The sequence below is a fragment of the Euprymna scolopes genome, chromosome 31 (genome assembly GCF_053919585.1).
Source record: "Euprymna scolopes isolate OS-2025 chromosome 31, ASM5391958v1, whole genome shotgun sequence".
In the NCBI taxonomy this organism is placed as follows: Eukaryota; Metazoa; Mollusca; class Cephalopoda; order Sepiida; family Sepiolidae; genus Euprymna; species Euprymna scolopes.
This window is the reverse complement of record NC_136512.1, coordinates 50,360,476-50,379,686: the sequence shown is the minus strand read 5'-3', so window position 1 is coordinate 50,379,686 and position 19,211 is coordinate 50,360,476. Positions and strand designations below refer to the sequence as shown.

General features: G+C 33.8%; 1 protein-coding gene across 3 annotated transcripts in view; it reads right to left on the bottom strand.

Annotated features, from left to right (window-relative positions):
* The window catches only part of LOC145255739 (pleckstrin homology domain-containing family G member 1-like), a 521,632-nt gene that overhangs the window by 212,832 nt on the left and 289,589 nt on the right, over positions 1-19,211 (bottom strand). Inside the window, exon 1 of one of the 3 annotated variants that reach the window (XM_080114370.1) lies at positions 1,332-1,699. The exons of the other annotated variants lie outside the window; for them this stretch is intronic. Coding sequence (XP_079970496.1) covers positions 1,332-1,572 — 241 coding nt within the window. The 5' untranslated portion in view covers positions 1,573-1,699. Of the gene's footprint in view, positions 1-1,331; positions 1,700-19,211 lie in introns of those variants that run through there. 3 annotated transcript variants of the gene reach the window in all.

Sequence of the window (19,211 nt, the reverse complement as noted above, 5' to 3'; positions counted from 1 at the left end):
TATATATATATATATATATATATATATACCTATGCACATAAAGTTATGAACAGTACATAAAGCCCGAGCAAAGCCGAGCTGAACTGCTAGTGTCTTTTTAAAATTGTACTTTCTGTTTGTTCTGTCCACGAACTCTTCTTGGAATTTTGGAGATAGACCATAGAAATTCTGAAAGTACCTGCTTAGACAAGTATAATTCATTTTGATCAAATGTGAGAGTAATATTGTCGAGTCTGTAATCAAGCTTAACATCTATAAAAAGAAAATATGCTATATATATATATATATATATATATATATATATATATATATGAGAGAGAGAGAGAGAGAAATTTAAAACTAATAGAAATGTTAATAAAGGTGTTCAGGTATGGGAGCAAGAATGCACAGGCTTTATCACCGATTACCGGGAGATGATTTAAAGACTATACTGAAAGTTATCCTTTATTTTTGTAAAATTTAGTCAATGAGTTATTTTACACTAAGAGTAAAGTGTGTTATTTGTTCTGCTATTACACTTCATCTTTGCTGTTCTGTCATGACGGCCAGTGAAGGTGAAACTCTTTTAGACTGAGGCAATTTTTTGTTTTTTGTTCTAGGGGTGGGGATTTCTACACATTAAAACCGACCTTGTGTCTAACTCTGTCTTCGTAGGAAAACAATAAAAAGTAATATGTTATGAACTGGGCGGATAAAAGGATATAAGGCTTCTCTTTCAATACCGGACAACGCCGGGTCTTCCTATTAGTGTAAAATTCATAGTGCACGGGTTTTTTTTTTGTTTTTAATTGAAAATAATGAAAAAGAAAAACAACTGGAGTAGTTTTTTGATTCCGAATTGCCCACACCCACGACCTTGTCGTGCCCCACTCCATCCTATCCTCGCGACCACACCACTTTTCCCCATTACAAATTGTACACAACGTACACATGTCAACGTTTATTCATTTTAGAGAAAAAAATCTTGCAATATAAAATCCTAAAGCTGCAAAAATATTATTTGTTAACTCTACTTGCAGTCTCTCTGAATAAGTGACATCATAATGGGGTCACGACCCCACTTTGGAAAAGGTTTGCTTATTCAATATTGTTAAGAATAAGAAATTTGTAAATTTTTTTGTTCGTTTGTTTTTGTTTGTTTGTTTTCTACAACCTAAATAGCAAAACTCCATTCATTCATAAATATGTCCCTTCCAAACGAAGGAAATATTTGCGCTTGTCGTTTCAAAAATGTTTTGGAGATCTCTAGGTTGAAATGAAATATAATCATTGTTTTTAACTGAAGCACAAATAAATTTACAAAGGAACAATTTAAAAGGGCTTTTACCTACCAAAATACTCTTCCCAGTGAAGAGAATTGCGAAAGAAATCCTGCATTTGCTGAGAGTCCACGGATTCTAGATCCATGTTTGTGCGATCCATGGCGGTTTCTGTTGTGGTATTTGGATCCATTGGGAGGGAAAAATAATAAATATCCTGGATCAATGTGGGAAAAGTTTGCACAAAGGGTAAATCCTTATTTTTCTGCAACAGTTTCGTTTCCTTGCGATTGTCGTCGGCATTTAGTTTCATAGAAGAGCAACTTAAATAAGCAATATCACATTAAACAAAAAAAAAAATGTTATGATTAAAAATATCATCAGAACATAAAGTTTCGAAGTTTGTTTGTTTTTCATTTTGTATATATATATATATATATATGTTAAAAAAAAAATGCGACGATCCGACATTCTTTAATTCAACCCATTTAAAAGTAAAATATTTCTTTTAAAATATCTGGCGAGTGTTCAATTCTATCTACTAAAGACATTTTGAATATTTGTTGCTACAATAATAAAAAAAATGTTTTTCTTGTTACATTATTGTGGTTCTCTTCACATCTTAGACATTTCTTAGTATATCAATGTCAGTGAACTAGAAAAGTTCAGCCACGAAATACACTTCATCGTGTTTAACAAGAAAACGAAGGTGGGGGGGGGGCAACAGGTGCGAAATCAAAAAATGTCCGTTTTTTGTTTGTTTTTATTTACTTGCATTTTTGCTTGTTTTGTTTCGATTGGTCCAGATTGAAAATTGATCACAAACTTTGTTTAGTTTTTATCCAAAATTGATAAGCAAAGACAAACACTAAAAATGGGGCTGATTAATATTAAATAATCATTTTTCTTGAACGAAAAATCAAATCAAAATTATTTGTCAAATGTCAGACAAAATGCAGTCACGTTTGTTTTTTTAATTGAACGACATTAAATGTAAAGTTGAAAGTAAAACTAATTCTTAAATGAATTATTAATTTGTGTTATTAAAGTTATTCCCTACCTCAAAGTGTGATTATTTTACTTTAATGTAAAATTCGATACCAAAAACTTTAATCAAAATAAGTTCATTTAAATGTTAATTTAGAAATACAATATGTAAACAAATAAACTTTAAAAGCTTTACCTTCCCTGTTTAAAAAAAACAAAAACAAACAAAACTTTACCGATCCAATCCCGAAATATGTAAGTAAAAAAGGGATATTTTGTCGGGTTAAATACGTCAGAAAAGGGAGAGAAAATGACCAGGTGCATTTGATTTCTCTCCACAACCAGGATAGAAGGATGTTAATCGCTTATTGTTTGATCCGAGTTTCTTGTCTGCTTTCCGCATAGCGGACCTCCTCAGCTAAACCGAGAGGGGACATCTTAGTCCCTCTCTCTCTCGGCTTTCTAATAATGCGCGGCGAACGTCTCGACGACTGAATGGGTGGTGGTTGCTTTCGAGTTAGCAGCGGCCGCGACAGCACTAACGATGGTGGTGGTGGTGGTGGTGGTGGTGATGTTGACTACTCGTATGTATCGCTATTTGTATTGAATAATGTTGCTCCTAACCTTACGAGTTTTTGTTGAAAGAAAGCGAAATGATGAAAAAATAAGTTTTCTGAGGTGCGTAACCTCTCGACGCGACCTTGGAATTCCCGTAAAAGTTGTACAGAGAGGGTGTCTTTCTGGAAATATAGTGGCAATATTTCCTTCCATTTGGAGAAAAACGCTAAGCGTAACGGGGAAACCTGGACAGACGGCATACAAAACATACATAAGAGTTGGACCCGGCTTTTGTGATTGCCGACTTGCTACTGCCGAGGTGTGTGTGCTTGTTGTGCGTGTGTGCGTAATTCAAGAGCGAGAAAGGGGCCACCCTAACTCCAACAAACTGCCACTCTCTCCTTCCCGTCTCAATGGTAGCGAGAGAGAAAAAGGGTGGATGGAGGCGGGGAAGGGACACATCTACAAATTTCTGTCTTAACTTTTACCCCTACACCCCCCACACCATATTACTTTTGAGATTCCTAATCACACAACCTACCTAAGTTTATACACAAGTATTGAGAGCAATAAATCAAGATATTTCGACATATTTTTCACGTAATTTAAAATTTCATTAGAATAAAATTTAGAATTACGTAAATGTCGAAATATTCTTCTATAAAACTAATTTAATCTTATATCTACGGGGCAAAAAAACAAAAAAAACAAACATGAACATACATTTTTTTTTTTTTTTTTTTTTTTTACATACTGATCATATGGCGGTTACACCTTGAAAAAGAAAGAAAAGGAAAAATAAATTTCGATTTAATTGTGGACAACCTGAATTGAACAAAAGTAAAATTTGTCCATTCGAGACGCATCAAACCTCCTCTGATTGAGGGCAGAACAGCTACCACACTTTGAAATATTTATTTAAAAAAAAAAAAAAAAGATAAAAATTTACACTTGAAACAAATTTACTATACTTTGATTATAGCTTTAAAGCTGAAAAGGGTTACTACCCACCGTTCAACGTTTCATAAAAAATAAAAAATATGAAAAATTCTGTCAGAATTGCCATTTTTAATTATTCCGTTTTAAAGCTTTGTTTATTTATATTGATGCTAGCAGGCCGCCCGGCATTGCCCGGTCGTAAAATAGCCTTAAATATGATATTTTGTTCAATGCAGATTTCGCATTTATTATTATACTAGCAGGGATATCCGACGTTGCCCGGGTATTGGGCATTTTTCATTGAGTAATGTATACCATAACACAATAAAAAAAGACAAAGTAATTATTTCTTACAGGACACGCTGCGCTTAACCACATCTGCTCTCTATATATAGGATATCGAGTATTTTGTTAATCTCAAGTCGTCCACCACTTCCCACAATAATTTGATGAAGAATGACGTCATAACCCGAAGTAACCGCCTTCTTACCTCCTACTCGAATAAAAAGGAGGAGATGAAGTCTGGGAGGATTGCCTAATTAAAACAGTCGCCTATCCATATGATGATAATCTCAAGTCGTCCCCCACTTAACACCATAATTTGAAAAGAAATGACGTCATCACCCGAAGTACTCCCCAGCCTATCACCCCCCTCCCGCTCGAAAAAAGGAGATGTCTGGGAGGACTGTCTTATGAAACACTAGCTAATCCATGCGATGATATTCGTAATGCCATCGTTTGACCTTTACCTGGCAAATTCCATTTTATTTAATTTTCACTTTTGCACCGATTTTTCACGGCTAAAACCTAAATATAAAGTTTCGCATGGGTTCGAATACCATATTTAAGTTTCATATCTCTAGACCAAAAGCTAACAGAGAAGTATGGTATTTTTAAACAAATACATACGCGCATACATAAATATATATATATATAGAAAGCAGTTTGTGTTTACTATAACCTTTTATGCAAATATTACGCAAGTATAAATCATGTAGAATATCTGCATGAATATAATTACACGTGATAGCAAACTAAAGATGATCATCCCATAAGAAAACCGAAAAAACTAATAACAAATTAATTAAAACGAATGTTTAAAAGAATATGCAAATTAGCGAGATCTTTTGCAGATGAATGCAATTCCACGACCCATGTATAACAAAGTTGAATTTTCTTTTTAAATAAATAGAAAAAAGGGTTTTTAATATGAATATCAATACAAAAAAATATATAGGAGTATGCATAGATACGTGTGTGTGTGTGTGTGTGTGTGTGTGTGTGTGTGTGTGTGTGTTTACTGCCAGAAGAAATGTAGCAGCTATACACGGAAACAATTGCTGTTACCACATTTATACGGGGATATGTTTACCGTTAGTTTAAAAAATAAATAAAAAGAAAGATTCACGTGTGTGTATTCTTTTTTTTTCATTCGATTTAAAGTTGGCATTTGCTTCCTCATTCTCTAATGAATAGATGAGCGGATTATTTACACAAGCTCAGCGACTCAACAGGTTATGGGCTCAATAATTTAACACTCATAAAATCTTGTTTCTCTATACCACTTTTATTTTGCATAACACAAAGTAAAAACTATTTGATTGTATCACAAACAACTCTGGAAATTCAAGAGTCGTTTTGAAGCAGTTTCCATGAAGAAGATTCAAATTTTACTTTAAACAAATGAAAATTTATATCTTAACATGGAAGCCTTATAATATTCTATAACAATACTGATGTCAAACGAAATGAAAGCAAACCCCTTTATAATCAACAAGATATATTTGAGCGAGCTACACCGTTGAGTGTAGTAGTAGAAATGTAATTAAAGTAAGTTCGTTTTTATTTTCTTCGAACTGCATGTCTTCCAGTGGAGAATAACTTTGCTCAGCTGTCCAATAGACAAAGGAGTGAGGACGTCTTTCTTAGCACCAGGGAGTTCTTTTCAGCTACTTTCTAAAGCTGAAAAGGGTCAGTGGAAATTAATACGTCATAGAGGTTAATTGGTCTTCCCATTACCAAATCATCTCACGTCGGTTGTCAATGTTTTTCACTACTACAATGTTACTAATACCAGCAAAAAAGAAAACTAAATGAGTTTATTTATTACGGACTATTATCCTCATCTTTAAGTTGTTGTTTCACGACCTTTCGGAAAACTATTCCTAATTACAAAGGATGCAGTTAGGAGATTCAGAGTTCCTATCCCGTCGCGGTAAAAACCTGACAGAGGCCAGAGAAAGAGTTAACCGAAACGTCGTGAACAACTTAAAAACGAGGATAATAGTCCGTAATAAATCAATTAATAAATAAAAATTACTCATCTCAATAATGAATTCCAACTAATTAAATAATGAGTTTAAAAGAAAATTGTTTTAAATAAAAATAAAGATGCTCTCAAAGCGGCGAAAAATTGGGAAAGGTCAACAAAACAGAAAGCGTCGTAAGAACGGCGATTAAAAATTGTAAAAATTGATAAGCGAGTGAAAGGAGCATATTAAAAAACAAAAAGTGATAGTGCCTTTAATAAAGACATCAAGTGTCGAAAAGGCACAGAAAGGAGGGATGGGGAACCTTCAAGAATGCTTTAAAATATTCAAACAGAAATCCTGTCATGTTTTTGAATTTTTTAGATCGTGGTTGATAATTTAGATTTTTTGGATTACTGTTCTCATCTTGAGTTATTTTCATGACGTTTAGGTCGATATAATTTTCGACCTTTTTTAGGTGTATCTTGTTGAACTCTGGATCTGAATGGAATTTCGAACAGAACTTTTTATTTAACCACAGGGGTAGCATGTTCTCGTTTTGGCAGCCATGACCAGATAGAAGATCTAAATAATTCGCAATTGTATTCTTAGTGTCATCTGCACAGAGGATCGAATCTTTGGCCTCCAGAAGAATGCAACTTTCAACTACATTTTACCAAGTACTTATCATCTATGGCGCAGTAGATAAAGTACTTGATAAAATTCAGTTGACAGAAAGATCCATGATAGACCTGGAGAAGATCACCAAAACGTTTTGTTCCCAAGATAAGAACAGTAATCTGAATAATCCAAGAAATTCTTTTATTGTTAAGATGTACGAGTACAAAAATGTTTCTTCAACATTAGCATCAAAATCAATGGGTTTATAAGTTAAAAGATCATCGGTCACTGATATTAATATGTCCTAAAACGGTTTTGAGCAGGGTGGTCAGCTTTTCTTCGTAGATTTTAAAACATTAAAATCAAAACGGCTTCCAAGTCTTAATATAAAATTAAACAAGCTGTGTTTAATTTAGACATAAAATGAACAAATTACACTTTCTTCAATACTTTTTTCACCTTAAACAATTTAAAAGTATATTCAATTTTATTTTTAGAGCATGTAAATTTATAATAAAATTTTTCAAATGTTTCTCTTCAAGAAAAACATTAATCTCTCAGGATTGGAAATTTTGGTTGCAATGCGTTAGCATCATGGTGCACAAACTTTGTGAATGTTTCGCCATCGATTGAAGGATGCTTCAAAACACGAATTATTTCACTAAATGTCAAATCGTAAAACGCTTAAACCAGTTTGCTGGTGATTATGGTGGATATTATGATTTCCACTTCCCAACATAAGCAGCTTCGAATGGCTAAGAATTGACAGAATTTGACATAGTTGAATAATGATATAAAACGAAACACACATACATACCAATGACAGATTTATAAACGCAGTTATGTTTTGTTACGTTGGAAATGAATAGAGTAGAATTCCAGGTGTAGATTGTTTATTCGAGCAGATCAAAGAGGTTTCAGCTAAAAATGTGGAGTCATAAAACTGACTTCAAAGTGACTGTCCATCCATTTTTTTTTCTTGCGCACCTTTGCATTCCATCTTCGATATGTTCGTCCCCCAGGTTTTGCATACTGTGATTTCATCGCAATATCCCTTCTCAAAGGTTGTCTAACCTTTATTTTAATTTCAACCCCTTTTCTTCATGCAACTCTTCTTTCTTAGACAGAATGGTGTTTAGGATTCTTCAAGAATTGTTACCATTAAGTCCGGTTCTGCTCCATTCTGAGCAACTCAGCCATGCGATGTTCTTCACGTTGTCTGACATTCTTGTTTTTGGTCTTCCACGTCCTCATTTGCCAGAGGTTGTTTCAAAGGATAGATCTTTCGTTAGGCCGTCTGTTCTGTCTCACAAATCGCAATTTCCTGTCATTGATATTGCCAGCAGTCTTCGGTATGTCATTGATGTTGCCAGCAGTCTTCGGTATGTCATTGATGTTGCCAGCAGTCTTCGGTATGTCATTGATGTTGCCAGCAGTCTTCGGTATGTCATTGATGTTGCCAGCAGTCTTCGGTATGTCATTGATGTTGCCAGCAGTCTTCGGTATGTCATTGATGTTGCCAACAGTCTTCGGTATGTCATTGATGTTGCCAGCAGTCTTCGGTATGTCATTGATGTTGCCAGCAGTCTTCGGTATGTCATTGATGTTGCCAGCAGTCTTCGGTATGTCATTGATGTTGCCAGCAGTCTTCGGTATGTCATTGATGTTGCCAGCAGTCTTCGGTATGTCATTGATGTTGCCAGCAGTCTTCGGTATGTCATTGATGTTGCCAGCAGTCTTCGGTATGTTCCAATTTTCTCCAGAACTCATTCGTTTGTTCGTTTGTCCATCCAGCTTACACAAATCTACGGTGGCACCACTTCATGCGACACTCACTCTTTTATCAGTTACATTGTTATCAATCCTTACCATCTGACTAGCTCATTAACATCTATCCTTGAGTGGTCTTTGGTTCTTGATAAACGATCAATCATTGGTACAAAAAGAATCCCATTGACGTGGTATTGTCCACCACAAGAGACTGAGAAGACGCCCCATTGGCCTTTTCCTCGGGACGGGTATCTATGAATCTCCAATTACTAAATTAGATTTTTTCTGGACATGGGGTTGGGGGTCGAGGGGTCTTGGTGTCATTAATTTCTTAAGCTACACATGTGATGTAAGGTTCTAATAATAGAATAATAAATTTCACTTGCATCATTTGGTTAAGCTAACAAAAGGACGTGTTCCATTATATACTATACTAGCTAACAATAAGGACGGACTCCGTCAATCATAGCAAATAAACAGTTTCATTTGAAGAATTATATTTATACTTCACGAGCAGAAAGATTCTTTTAAAGTGACTTTTTACTTCTATAATAAAGAGCATTGTGTATTTGTGAATAAATATATAAATATCCGTTCCAGCACACAAACGCAAATCAGAAAGTCTTTTTTTGCTTTCTATAACGATTTATGTTTCTTTTTTTCTTCTTTTTTGTTAAGTTTTAAACATTTTTTCTTTCATTTTTTTTTATGTCTAGCTTCTAACCCCATCCTTTACTTCCCAACAATAAAATGCAAAATCAAGGTTGATGTATTTTTTTCTTCTTTGAATCATCAAAAATGACTCGCGATAGTTCAGTCTTAATCAAAACGATTTAAGCCCCGCCATCTGAAATGAATTCGGAAAGAAATTTTTAACTTTAAATGAAATTTAAAAAAAAAAAAAAAAAAAAAAAAAAATCAACGGTCAGTGGGTTGATTTTTTTTTTTTTATTATTTACTTTTTTAAGTCATTAGATTTTATTTCCGCCAGCAGGGTTTGCTTTTAATATGTATTAAAGTTGTACTTATGTAATGAAACATTCTTATCCATACAGCATTACTGAAACTATCGATGTCATAATCTAAGTGTAGAAAATAACGGAGAGAAACAGTAAACACTGCGATAGATAGTATTTGAAATAGTGAGGTCATTTCAGATCATTTTTAGTGCATTTGACAAAAGAAAGCTTTTAAGTTATATGAAGATATGCAACAAATTTAAATAGTTTTTATGATACGCAAATGTAGATATAAAAAGGACGAGATTGTTCGTTTTGCCCCGAGATTAACATTCGGCTATCATCGTGCGGATGATTGACATTCATTTGAAATGATCGAATTTCAACGTTTGACGACGAAATGAATTCTCCATTATCTACGTTTTATATGAAACAAGATAACATCGACGGAAAGAAAAAAAAATGGTAGATCGTTTGAAGCTAGAAGAAAATGGCTCGAGAGATAAATAATTTCGTCAGTCGAAATATCGTTTTATCGCAAACTTTTTTTTTTTTTTTGAGGGGAGGTGGGATTAGCAAGGTTTCTTCTTGGTCTAAAGTCTCTCTCTGTGACTGAGATAATTCAATGTTTTTCCATGTAATAAAAAAGACAGTTCCTCAACTGAGGTATAAAAAGATCTATAATATGTGATAGGTAATTGAATGTTGTTTTTGTTTTTTTTTCGTATTGAAATTATCCAGGAAAGTCTTTGACTGAATTAATTGAATGTTCTGAAGGAGACAAGTAAGAGTTCTTGGTTAGAAATAACAAGTCTTTTTTCAAAGAATTAAACTATAAAAAAAAAAAAAAAAAAATTTTAAACACCGCTTACTTAGCGGGGAGATAGAAACGGGGAATAAAAAAGGTCCATTAGGGTTGCAAGCCCGTATCCACGTGGAGGAATTAATTGAGGGGCGCGTGCGTGTTTAACGTCCAAACGCGGACGGGTCGATGTTGATGTTTACGCCATGGTGGTCAAAGGTCGACCCCGATGTGGGCGAAAAATGCCCTTTTTATACTTGTCCGACCGGCTCCAGGGAGGCATTCAGAAAAAAAACATTTTTTTAAATTTCCTTTCCTTGTAATCTGATTGGATGAAAAGAATAACATTCTTATGACGTAAGATGCCTTAGATGACGTCCGCACGAATGACTGAAATTTCGTTTAAGAACTACCGAATTTGCGTGGGTGTGCAAAGAAAATGTACGCACAGCTGAAACGATGTTTATTCATCCACGCGCGCGCAACTGGGTTTTACTGTTGAGGCAGCGCGCCATTATTTTGTTTTGGAGTAGATTCGACGCGCGTGCATCGGGGCTACGACAGGGCCCCCTCCTTAGAAAATTAATTGGATAATCAATTCAGTAATATATGTACGTTTTATGTAGTGTCCGGAAGATGAGTCAAAATTAGTTGAAGCATCCTGTAGGCGATGAAGGGTGTAAGAAATGTCCGACATGTTTGGTTGAGAATGATCAGGTTTGCACGATTGTTCGTTGTCAGATTGAAAGTAAATACAAATGAATTTGCACGGTCTTACTCTGCAAAGTGATTAGGTTGAATGTGCTGAGTGATGTATGTGCGAGTGAGTCTGCACGTATGGCCCGTGTTTTGGAGATGATAGTCAAAATTGGTATTACACTATGATCGAAGTCAGTACGCAATATGCCTGCAGTGCCATGTACAAGTGGGTCTGTACTGGTGTTGGTGTGCGTCGTTCGAGTCGATTGGGTCCCCGGTGTGTTGAATGCATTATCGAACGGCCAGTTGTTGAGTTGAGTTTTTAGTGTGCATAGAGCAGCTAACTCGTTTTTGAACTGGTGACTTCTTCCGTATAGTCCAGTTGAGTTTTTCCATGTGCGTGTCGCAGTTAACTCAAACTGGTGTGAGTTGAATGTCGTTTGTAATTGATGCGTGCGGATTTTGTGCGTGTGGTTAAAATCCATGAGGTTCAGGTTTGTTGAATTTAGTCGGAGGAGGTTTGAAAAGTGATATTTGCAGAACTTGACTTTAAATAAATTCCAATCTATATTCGTATAATTTTTGTGTGTGTGTATTGATATTCATATTAAAAACCCCTTTTTTCTATTTAAAAAGAAAATACAACTTTGTTATATTTAAATCGTGGAATCGCATTCATCTGCAAAAGATCTAATTTGCATATTCTTTTAAATATTCATTTTAATTAATTCCCTATTAGTGTTTTTTTCCGGTTTTCTTATGAAATAATCATCTTTAGTTAACTATTACGTGTAATTATATTCATGCAGATATTCTACATGATTTATACGTGCGAAATACTTGCGTAAAAAGGTTATAGTAAACACAAACCTCTTTCTATATATATTTATGTATGCGTATATATATTTGTTTTAAAAATTTTGTCTACCCAACTGTCAGTTTTTGGCCTACAGACATGAAACTTAATATATAAGGTATTCGAACCCATGCGAAACTTTATATTTGAGTTTTAGCTGGGGAAAATCGGTGTAAAAGTGTGGGGATTAAAAAAAAAGGAATTTGCCAGGTAACGGTCAAACGACGGCATTACGAATATGCATGCGTAACGTAATAGCTATTGGTTTTAATTTTTAGCCTTGCAGCAAACATATCTTCATAGCTCAGGCATTAACATAAAAATATAAAAATAAAAAATAATCCCCCCCCCAAAAAAAAAACAATAAAAGAAAACATCCCAAAAACAAATGAAGATTTATTGTTTCATTTCGATAATAAAATAACTGAGGAAAATGGAGAGAAAAAAAAAACAATGTTATGCATATTTATAATAAGGCGTAATCCTGTTTAAATGTTAAAACTTAAAAAAAAATCAATCCGTTACATGGGGGCAAACATGAAACCGTATGTTACTATGCGATCCCGATATCCACTGCTCCACCACGACGGTATCAAAATAGCGCTCTGTATTTTTCTATTTAAACTCAATAACGGGACGCGGTAATGAAATGAGATTAATCTATGATGATTAAACATCTCTCTCTCTCTCTCTCTTTCTGCCGTTATGATTTTATCTCTCTCTCTCTCTCTTTCACTCTCTCTATCTGTCTCTTTCGTTTCGGTATAGTGTTCGAATGTAAACAAAACAGATATAACTCTCGCTCTGACTGTCTATCTCTCTCTGTCTCTCTCTCTCTCTCTAAACACATTTAGAGAGAGAGAGAGAGAGAGAAAGAGAGAATAAGAAAGGGGGGGTGAAAAGCAAATATCTCCATGCTGTTTCGTAATTGCTTTATTTAATGTAAAATGCTGGCCTCCTGTATTGGTAGACGCTATGTTGGATAACGGCTTGCATGTTCGTTTTAGTTTACATAATTGTAATCTGGAATAAGGGATCAGACTGATCTAAGCCAATCAGAACAGCAGGAATGGTTTCAGGGATAATTTATTTTTCGAATCGATGGACGGAATTGAACGTTTGGGCTATTAGTTTATGAATTAGTTATGAAGGGTGTAATCACCACAATATCCATACCATGTGTATAAATCCCTGCGGTGTTTATGGGGATCGGTAGGAGGACTTCAGTAATAGGGGAAAAATCGGGACTACTTCCTTTTGTAGGTTAATGTGACAGTGCTGGTGTTTCTCCTCGGATGGAATCTAGGGTTTTATTGAAACACCTAGATGTGTAAGAAAAGTATTTATAAAGTTACATAAGATAGTGGCTAGGCATAATAAATTTGTATGTGTCATCTGTTGTTGTAAACCTACAGTATTTTGGTCCAGAGGGGAAAAACTGCAACGTTTTTATTATATACATGGATTAGTTGTATTTACCCGACGTTAGCCAAGCATTTATTTACTTTCATTTGGTTTCATTTTTTTGTTCTTTTTAAATCCCATAAATAATTTCGAATGTATGTTTTTGAACTCGATACCTAGAAGAATACTTGCCTCAAGGGTAAAATTATATTCCACGAACAGAAAAGTTTTGCACAGATTTATGTCCTGGTTTGATAATTAAAATACTAAAATTATATTAAACCTTATGATTACACCAATTTTGATCAAAATCCATTACATGATTTGAATTCAAGAAAATATCTTAAATTTAAGAGGAAATTGAAATTTCGAGAATTTTATTTCATTAGGGATCATGAATTTAATTTAATTTTCAAATGGGGGGGAGGGCCCCAAGAAATTGACAGTTGGGAATAGTTATTAATTGATGTCTAATATTCTATTGTTGAAATTTCACAACAAACTGGAATTATTTGAAACCTGAAAAAGGGAAATAAAAACGAATCTGATTAGTTAGACCTAACACTACTCAGATATATAAAACATCCAATAACAAAAATCCATGTATTTAGCCTGATGATTTCCTATTGGAATGAAACAGAGACGTAGGTTAATTATCATAAATATATTTTCATACTACTATCAAGCTCTACACCTGTATTGAGCACTTTTGAAGTAAATGCTGAAAATCTATTCAATGCATACATATATATATATATATATATATATATATATATATATTAAAATAAATGTTTAAATTTCAACAGATATTTCTTGCGGTTAAGGTTGGCCGCCGAGACGGTTTGTCCCTTGCTAACGGAGTCAGCGGTGGTGTCTGATATGTGGTCTGAAATTTTACCAAAGACAAGATGTTAAAAATTAGTATGAACCAGTTCTGGGACAGCCGGAAAAAATGAAGAAAGAAAGAAAAATAATGGTCGCTATTTGTCAAGTTTGTCACGTGATATGCAAACGAGATGCTCTAGCTAGGAATAAAAAAAAAATCCTGAGTTTGGAGAGACTGGGAAGTTTAGATTTGGACGTTGAAGAAGCAAGTCTTGTGAGCAGTGAGTCGTATTTTGAAGAGAGTTTAGACAACAGAGTGTTGGTGTCGAATTTTTGCCAACAGAGTAATGAGTGGTGGAATTGAATTTATTGACATCAGAAGCAAGAGTATGACCCGTATAACACTTGAGTGCTTTAATTTACAAAAACAAATGGCGATCATGCTAGCTCAATTTCTACATGTAGATAAATTGAAATATATATATATATATATATATATATATCTGTGTTTGTGATGGCTACCCGTAGAAAGAAAGATCAGATAATTTTACATAAAATTTGTGTTTTATGTAAAATTGATAAGGGCATACAATGAAACGGTTTCTGAATCTCACTTTTCTCCCCTTGAATGTTCCCAAATACCACTCTTCACACCCGCACATTTTATGAAATTTAAATCGGATGTGTAAAATTTTCTGGGGTAGATAACAGAAGTAGTCCCGAATCATTTAAGTTCCTTCCTAATCTAAAGGAGATATGGGGGATCGAACCTCCTTCAAAACTTCAACTATCCTTTGAAGAATATTTTATATGTTTAAAATTCTTGGGGTAGCAGCAGTTCTTAAAAGGCTAGGAATTAGTACTACACTGAATCCTCATTTAACCCTTAGCAACGGCAATATGGATTGTTAGTATTTAATTAAATGGTTTGAAGTTCTAATTATAGAATAATCTCTTCTCATAATAATAATGATATTAAAACTATTAATAGAATTTTATCTCACAAGGTTTAGTAATTTTTAAGTATAAATTCAATTTTCTAAGAAAGGAAAATGAGTTTCTTATTAACGCAAATATCCTATTCATGTTTTGCTTTCATGATAAAGAAATGATGCTATGCCCCCCCCCTCCATTTCTACAGAAGGATGAAAAAGATAAGCACTCAAAAAAGCAGATAAGACTGATCTAGGTCGCTCATCCATACAAACACACCCACGTAAGTTCTGGTAGGTTTAGGGGCAATTCACCATGGAACGTAATAGCAGGGGACATTTTTATAGAACAACACACAAAAGATGGTGAAACAGACAACCCATCCCGTTTCCAGACTCTTAAAACGAAACACATTTTATGATTCCTAAAGATATCTTAGTTCCTGTGTGTAACAAGAGTTATTCAATCTCATACAAGCTTTGATTATTTTCATGTTTACAAAATAGATAACGGATACAAGAAAATTTCTTAAAATACAGTTTTGTCTTTCACACTTCCTCCTCCAATCCCAAATTGTACAGCAATTAGAAATCACACTATATCTTATTGCACAAAAAAATTAAAATTAACTGAGAGTATACAATTAAAGGTACAATATAAACACCGATTCAGGTCTGTCTTTTTTTATATAGCTGCTTAACACTTTGAAAGTATGACAACCATTCAACTAATAAAATGAAAGGTCACAATGTTTTGCATGCTGAATGTGCCAATTGCAATTTGGAGAAACACATGTGAAAATTTGTGCGTTATGTAACAAAAGATGGCCATAACAATTCCAAGTGTACATAGAAGCTGCGGATTTATGATTTATCCAAGTGTAACTTTAGGGTTGAAGTAACAGAAACGGATGAAAAGTAAGATAGGATAAGGAAAGGAAGAGAAGAAAAATGAGGTGAAAAAGGGTAGAAAACTGATGGAAGAAAGAATAAAGAAGGAAAATGAAGATGGGAGAGCTCTGGATGAAAAATGAGAAGGAAAAAATTTAGACAGAGGGAGAGAGTTTGGATAGAGCGGGAGATTAAGAGACTGGACGAAGGGTGCAAGAGAAACTCTGGACGTGATAATTCTATTTCACTTGTCAATTGCCAACTAATTTCTTTTTACACAGCAAAGATATTCCATTATAAGACAAGTTTGATTACCTCTCTAGATCAGTAGTGTAGTGAGTGCAAGAAGTGGAACTGGTATGTTACGTATGTGTAGTGCAGAAGCTTGGACGAGTAATTACCTTTCAACTGACTGTGAAACGAACTGAATGTAATCACATTTTGCTTGTTGTGGTGATTTATTTCTTCTTGCACGAACATGACTCATTCTAAATTTTCATGTTTTGTCATGAAAATACTAGTGAAATGACCCAAATAAATAACAATGGTTGGCAAAAATGTTTTGCTGCAAGACGAGCATCTTCATGTGTTTTTTTCTTTTAATTAATTTTAATGATTTTCATATGGGAAATTCAAATTTCATGTTTTCTTCTACCACAGTTTTTTTTTCTTTTACATATTCCATATAATGCATTATATAGATTATATGCATATATAATGCATTATATGGATTATATGCATATGTAATGCATTATATGCATATATAATGCATTATATGGATTATATGCATATATAATGCATTGTCATGTGTTGGACTTTATAAGATTCTTTTTTATTGTATAACAGTTTTAAATGAATCGTTCATGCATCATCAAAATATTTCTTTACTTTATTGAAAGTGAAAATCTTTTCTCTATTCTCTGAAGCATTAAAAATCTTTCCTTTTTTTTCTTGTCGAATCTAAATTTAGACAGAGAGGGAGACTTATAAAGACTGACTGACCAGGCTTGGAAAATTTCTTCCCCCATCCTTTTGGGTTTATCATAGACAACTATGACATATCTGGCAGATGAAGGGTGTTCAGGCAACTGTCAACAATTTTTTAAAAACAGGGATCCCATCATATGTGGTGTATGTTGCTATTCTTACATGTCTGGCCTGTGCTTTTACATGCAAAACATGGTCAAGAACAAAGTATCAGGTCAACATGATCCTGGATCTGGTACATCAGATGAAGATCAGCCTTAATGAAAATGTTTGTTGCACAACAACGTATCAACTGGTATTGCCACATCACTTACCATCAGTCATCCGAAATTCTCAAAAGTGTGTCCCACATTGACATTGATGGTTCAAAGCCACATGGTAGGCTGCTTAAAACATGTAGAGAATCAGTTGATAACGACCTGATCCTGATGAGCTGCTCAAGCAAAATGGCAACAGACAAGAGTTTATGAAAAGTCAAACATAAGTAGAGCATGAGACAAGACAAAAGATGGTGATTCTGCAAATTCAAAATATTTTTCAAATTTCCAATGTGAAAGTAAAAACTTTTGATTAAGTTCTTGGGTAAGAGGTGGCACTAGATGAGCTTCAAAGGGAAGCGTCAGGGGCTTATGGTGGGAAGTTGTACAGACACTTGCATTAGAATAAATTTTCTAGTCAAAGTCAGCTAGACACAAGAAAAGCCAAAATACGAGTTATTTTATAACGAATGTAACATGGATTAACAAAAAATTTTAAATCCAATATTTTTAAAATGTGCATTTGTGATAGTTTCACAATTCACATACAAAAAAAAAAAACACACAAAAAAGCACTGTTTGCATACAAGGTTTAAAGATGAAACTGGAATTTCTTTTATTCAACAAATAAATTGCATGATTTCATAATAGATAAATCTTTTCTTTATTTTTCTGAATTATGTCTATGCTGTCATAGCAACAAATTAAAATATGATTTTCTCATTAATGGCTTTATTGGTTTTATCTAATACCTTGGTCCTCTGCATGATGACTATGTTGCTATCTTAGTTTTTCCATTTCATATCTGCAGCTTGAGGAGCAGAATGATGTTAAATATTTATAAAATTAATGTAGTTAAATCTACAAAACATTATCTTCAATCGGGTTGGTTGTATCCTAAAACCTTTAATATACCAATCTTCACATGCCTCCCTACAGTAAGCATTCTTTGAGACAAAGGTCAACATACAGGCATCTGCAACGTTATTTCTCAATAGTAACAACCCTAGATTTTACTAATGTCTTTTTCAAGATTCCTCTAATGTAATCTTGCTTGACCAATCAAAATGCTTATCAAACAACTTCTCATCCAATCAATATCAAACAGAAATAGATGCATAATGACTCGATTCCAAATAAATCCTTAAAACTTGACAAAAAATACCCTTAAAAATTCTGTAAATGTACTTAATATGTAGATTATTTTAACAATATGATTTAAAACCCGACTGCCGCCCCCACTCCATACAAAAAGTGACAACTCCAAATTCCGACGCCACCAGCACTACATCTACGCGTCCACTTATTTTGCCTTTCTATGCATATTATCTTATATTCAAATTGCTTCCAACTATATCATGTTGAAACACTAGCCTATCCAAGATCAGTTAAGCAACTTTGATACTGGTTACAACTAGTGGTGGGACAATTAATCGGAATCGTTAATCGTAAGAATTGTGTATTTTGGGGGGGAATCAGAATCGCATCGTTGAAAAATACCTTAGATTTACGATTCTGTCATTATGATTCTCTTATATTTTTAAGTTGAACTGTTTGTTTGAAGTGAGATTAATGTTCTGAAAAATTTATGATAAAAACGTCATAGAACATATTTAATATGATGTACAAGAATTTTATTAACTACTTTAAAGGTAACCTTTATTTTTCTTAATGAGTTTCGAAATTTCTTTGAATTTTTGTCTTTCCTTAATTCTTTGAATTAAAAAAAACTTTTTTTTTTAATTTTAGCTTTACTTGCTTTTATATTTCACCATTTCGTTTTTTTTTTAGTAATAAATGCTTCTCTACATTAAAAACCTACCTTGTGTCTAACTGCCCTCGTTGGGAGGCAAGTAAACAGGAAGTAATATGGTGGCTGAAAATGTTTTTTGACCACCATAAAAGCATTACAATACATTTAAACCCTGAAGAATTTCCGCCAATGCACACTTGTTTTTCTAAGTTAACTAGCCACTACTTGTGTTTCAAACTTTAAAAAAAAAAAAAAAGTGCTTTAAAATAGTAAAAACACTAAAGCCTTTTTCGTTATGGAAGGGAGGTTTCAGGCGCCCCTATAATCCCAAAGAACCAGCTATGTAAATACTTTGCAATATTTTTCAATAATTATTTTTTTTTAAATTCTTTACAATCAATGTTTATTTAAAATTAAAAAATATTTTGTTTATGTTTACATTTTGTTTTTAAGTAAAATTAAG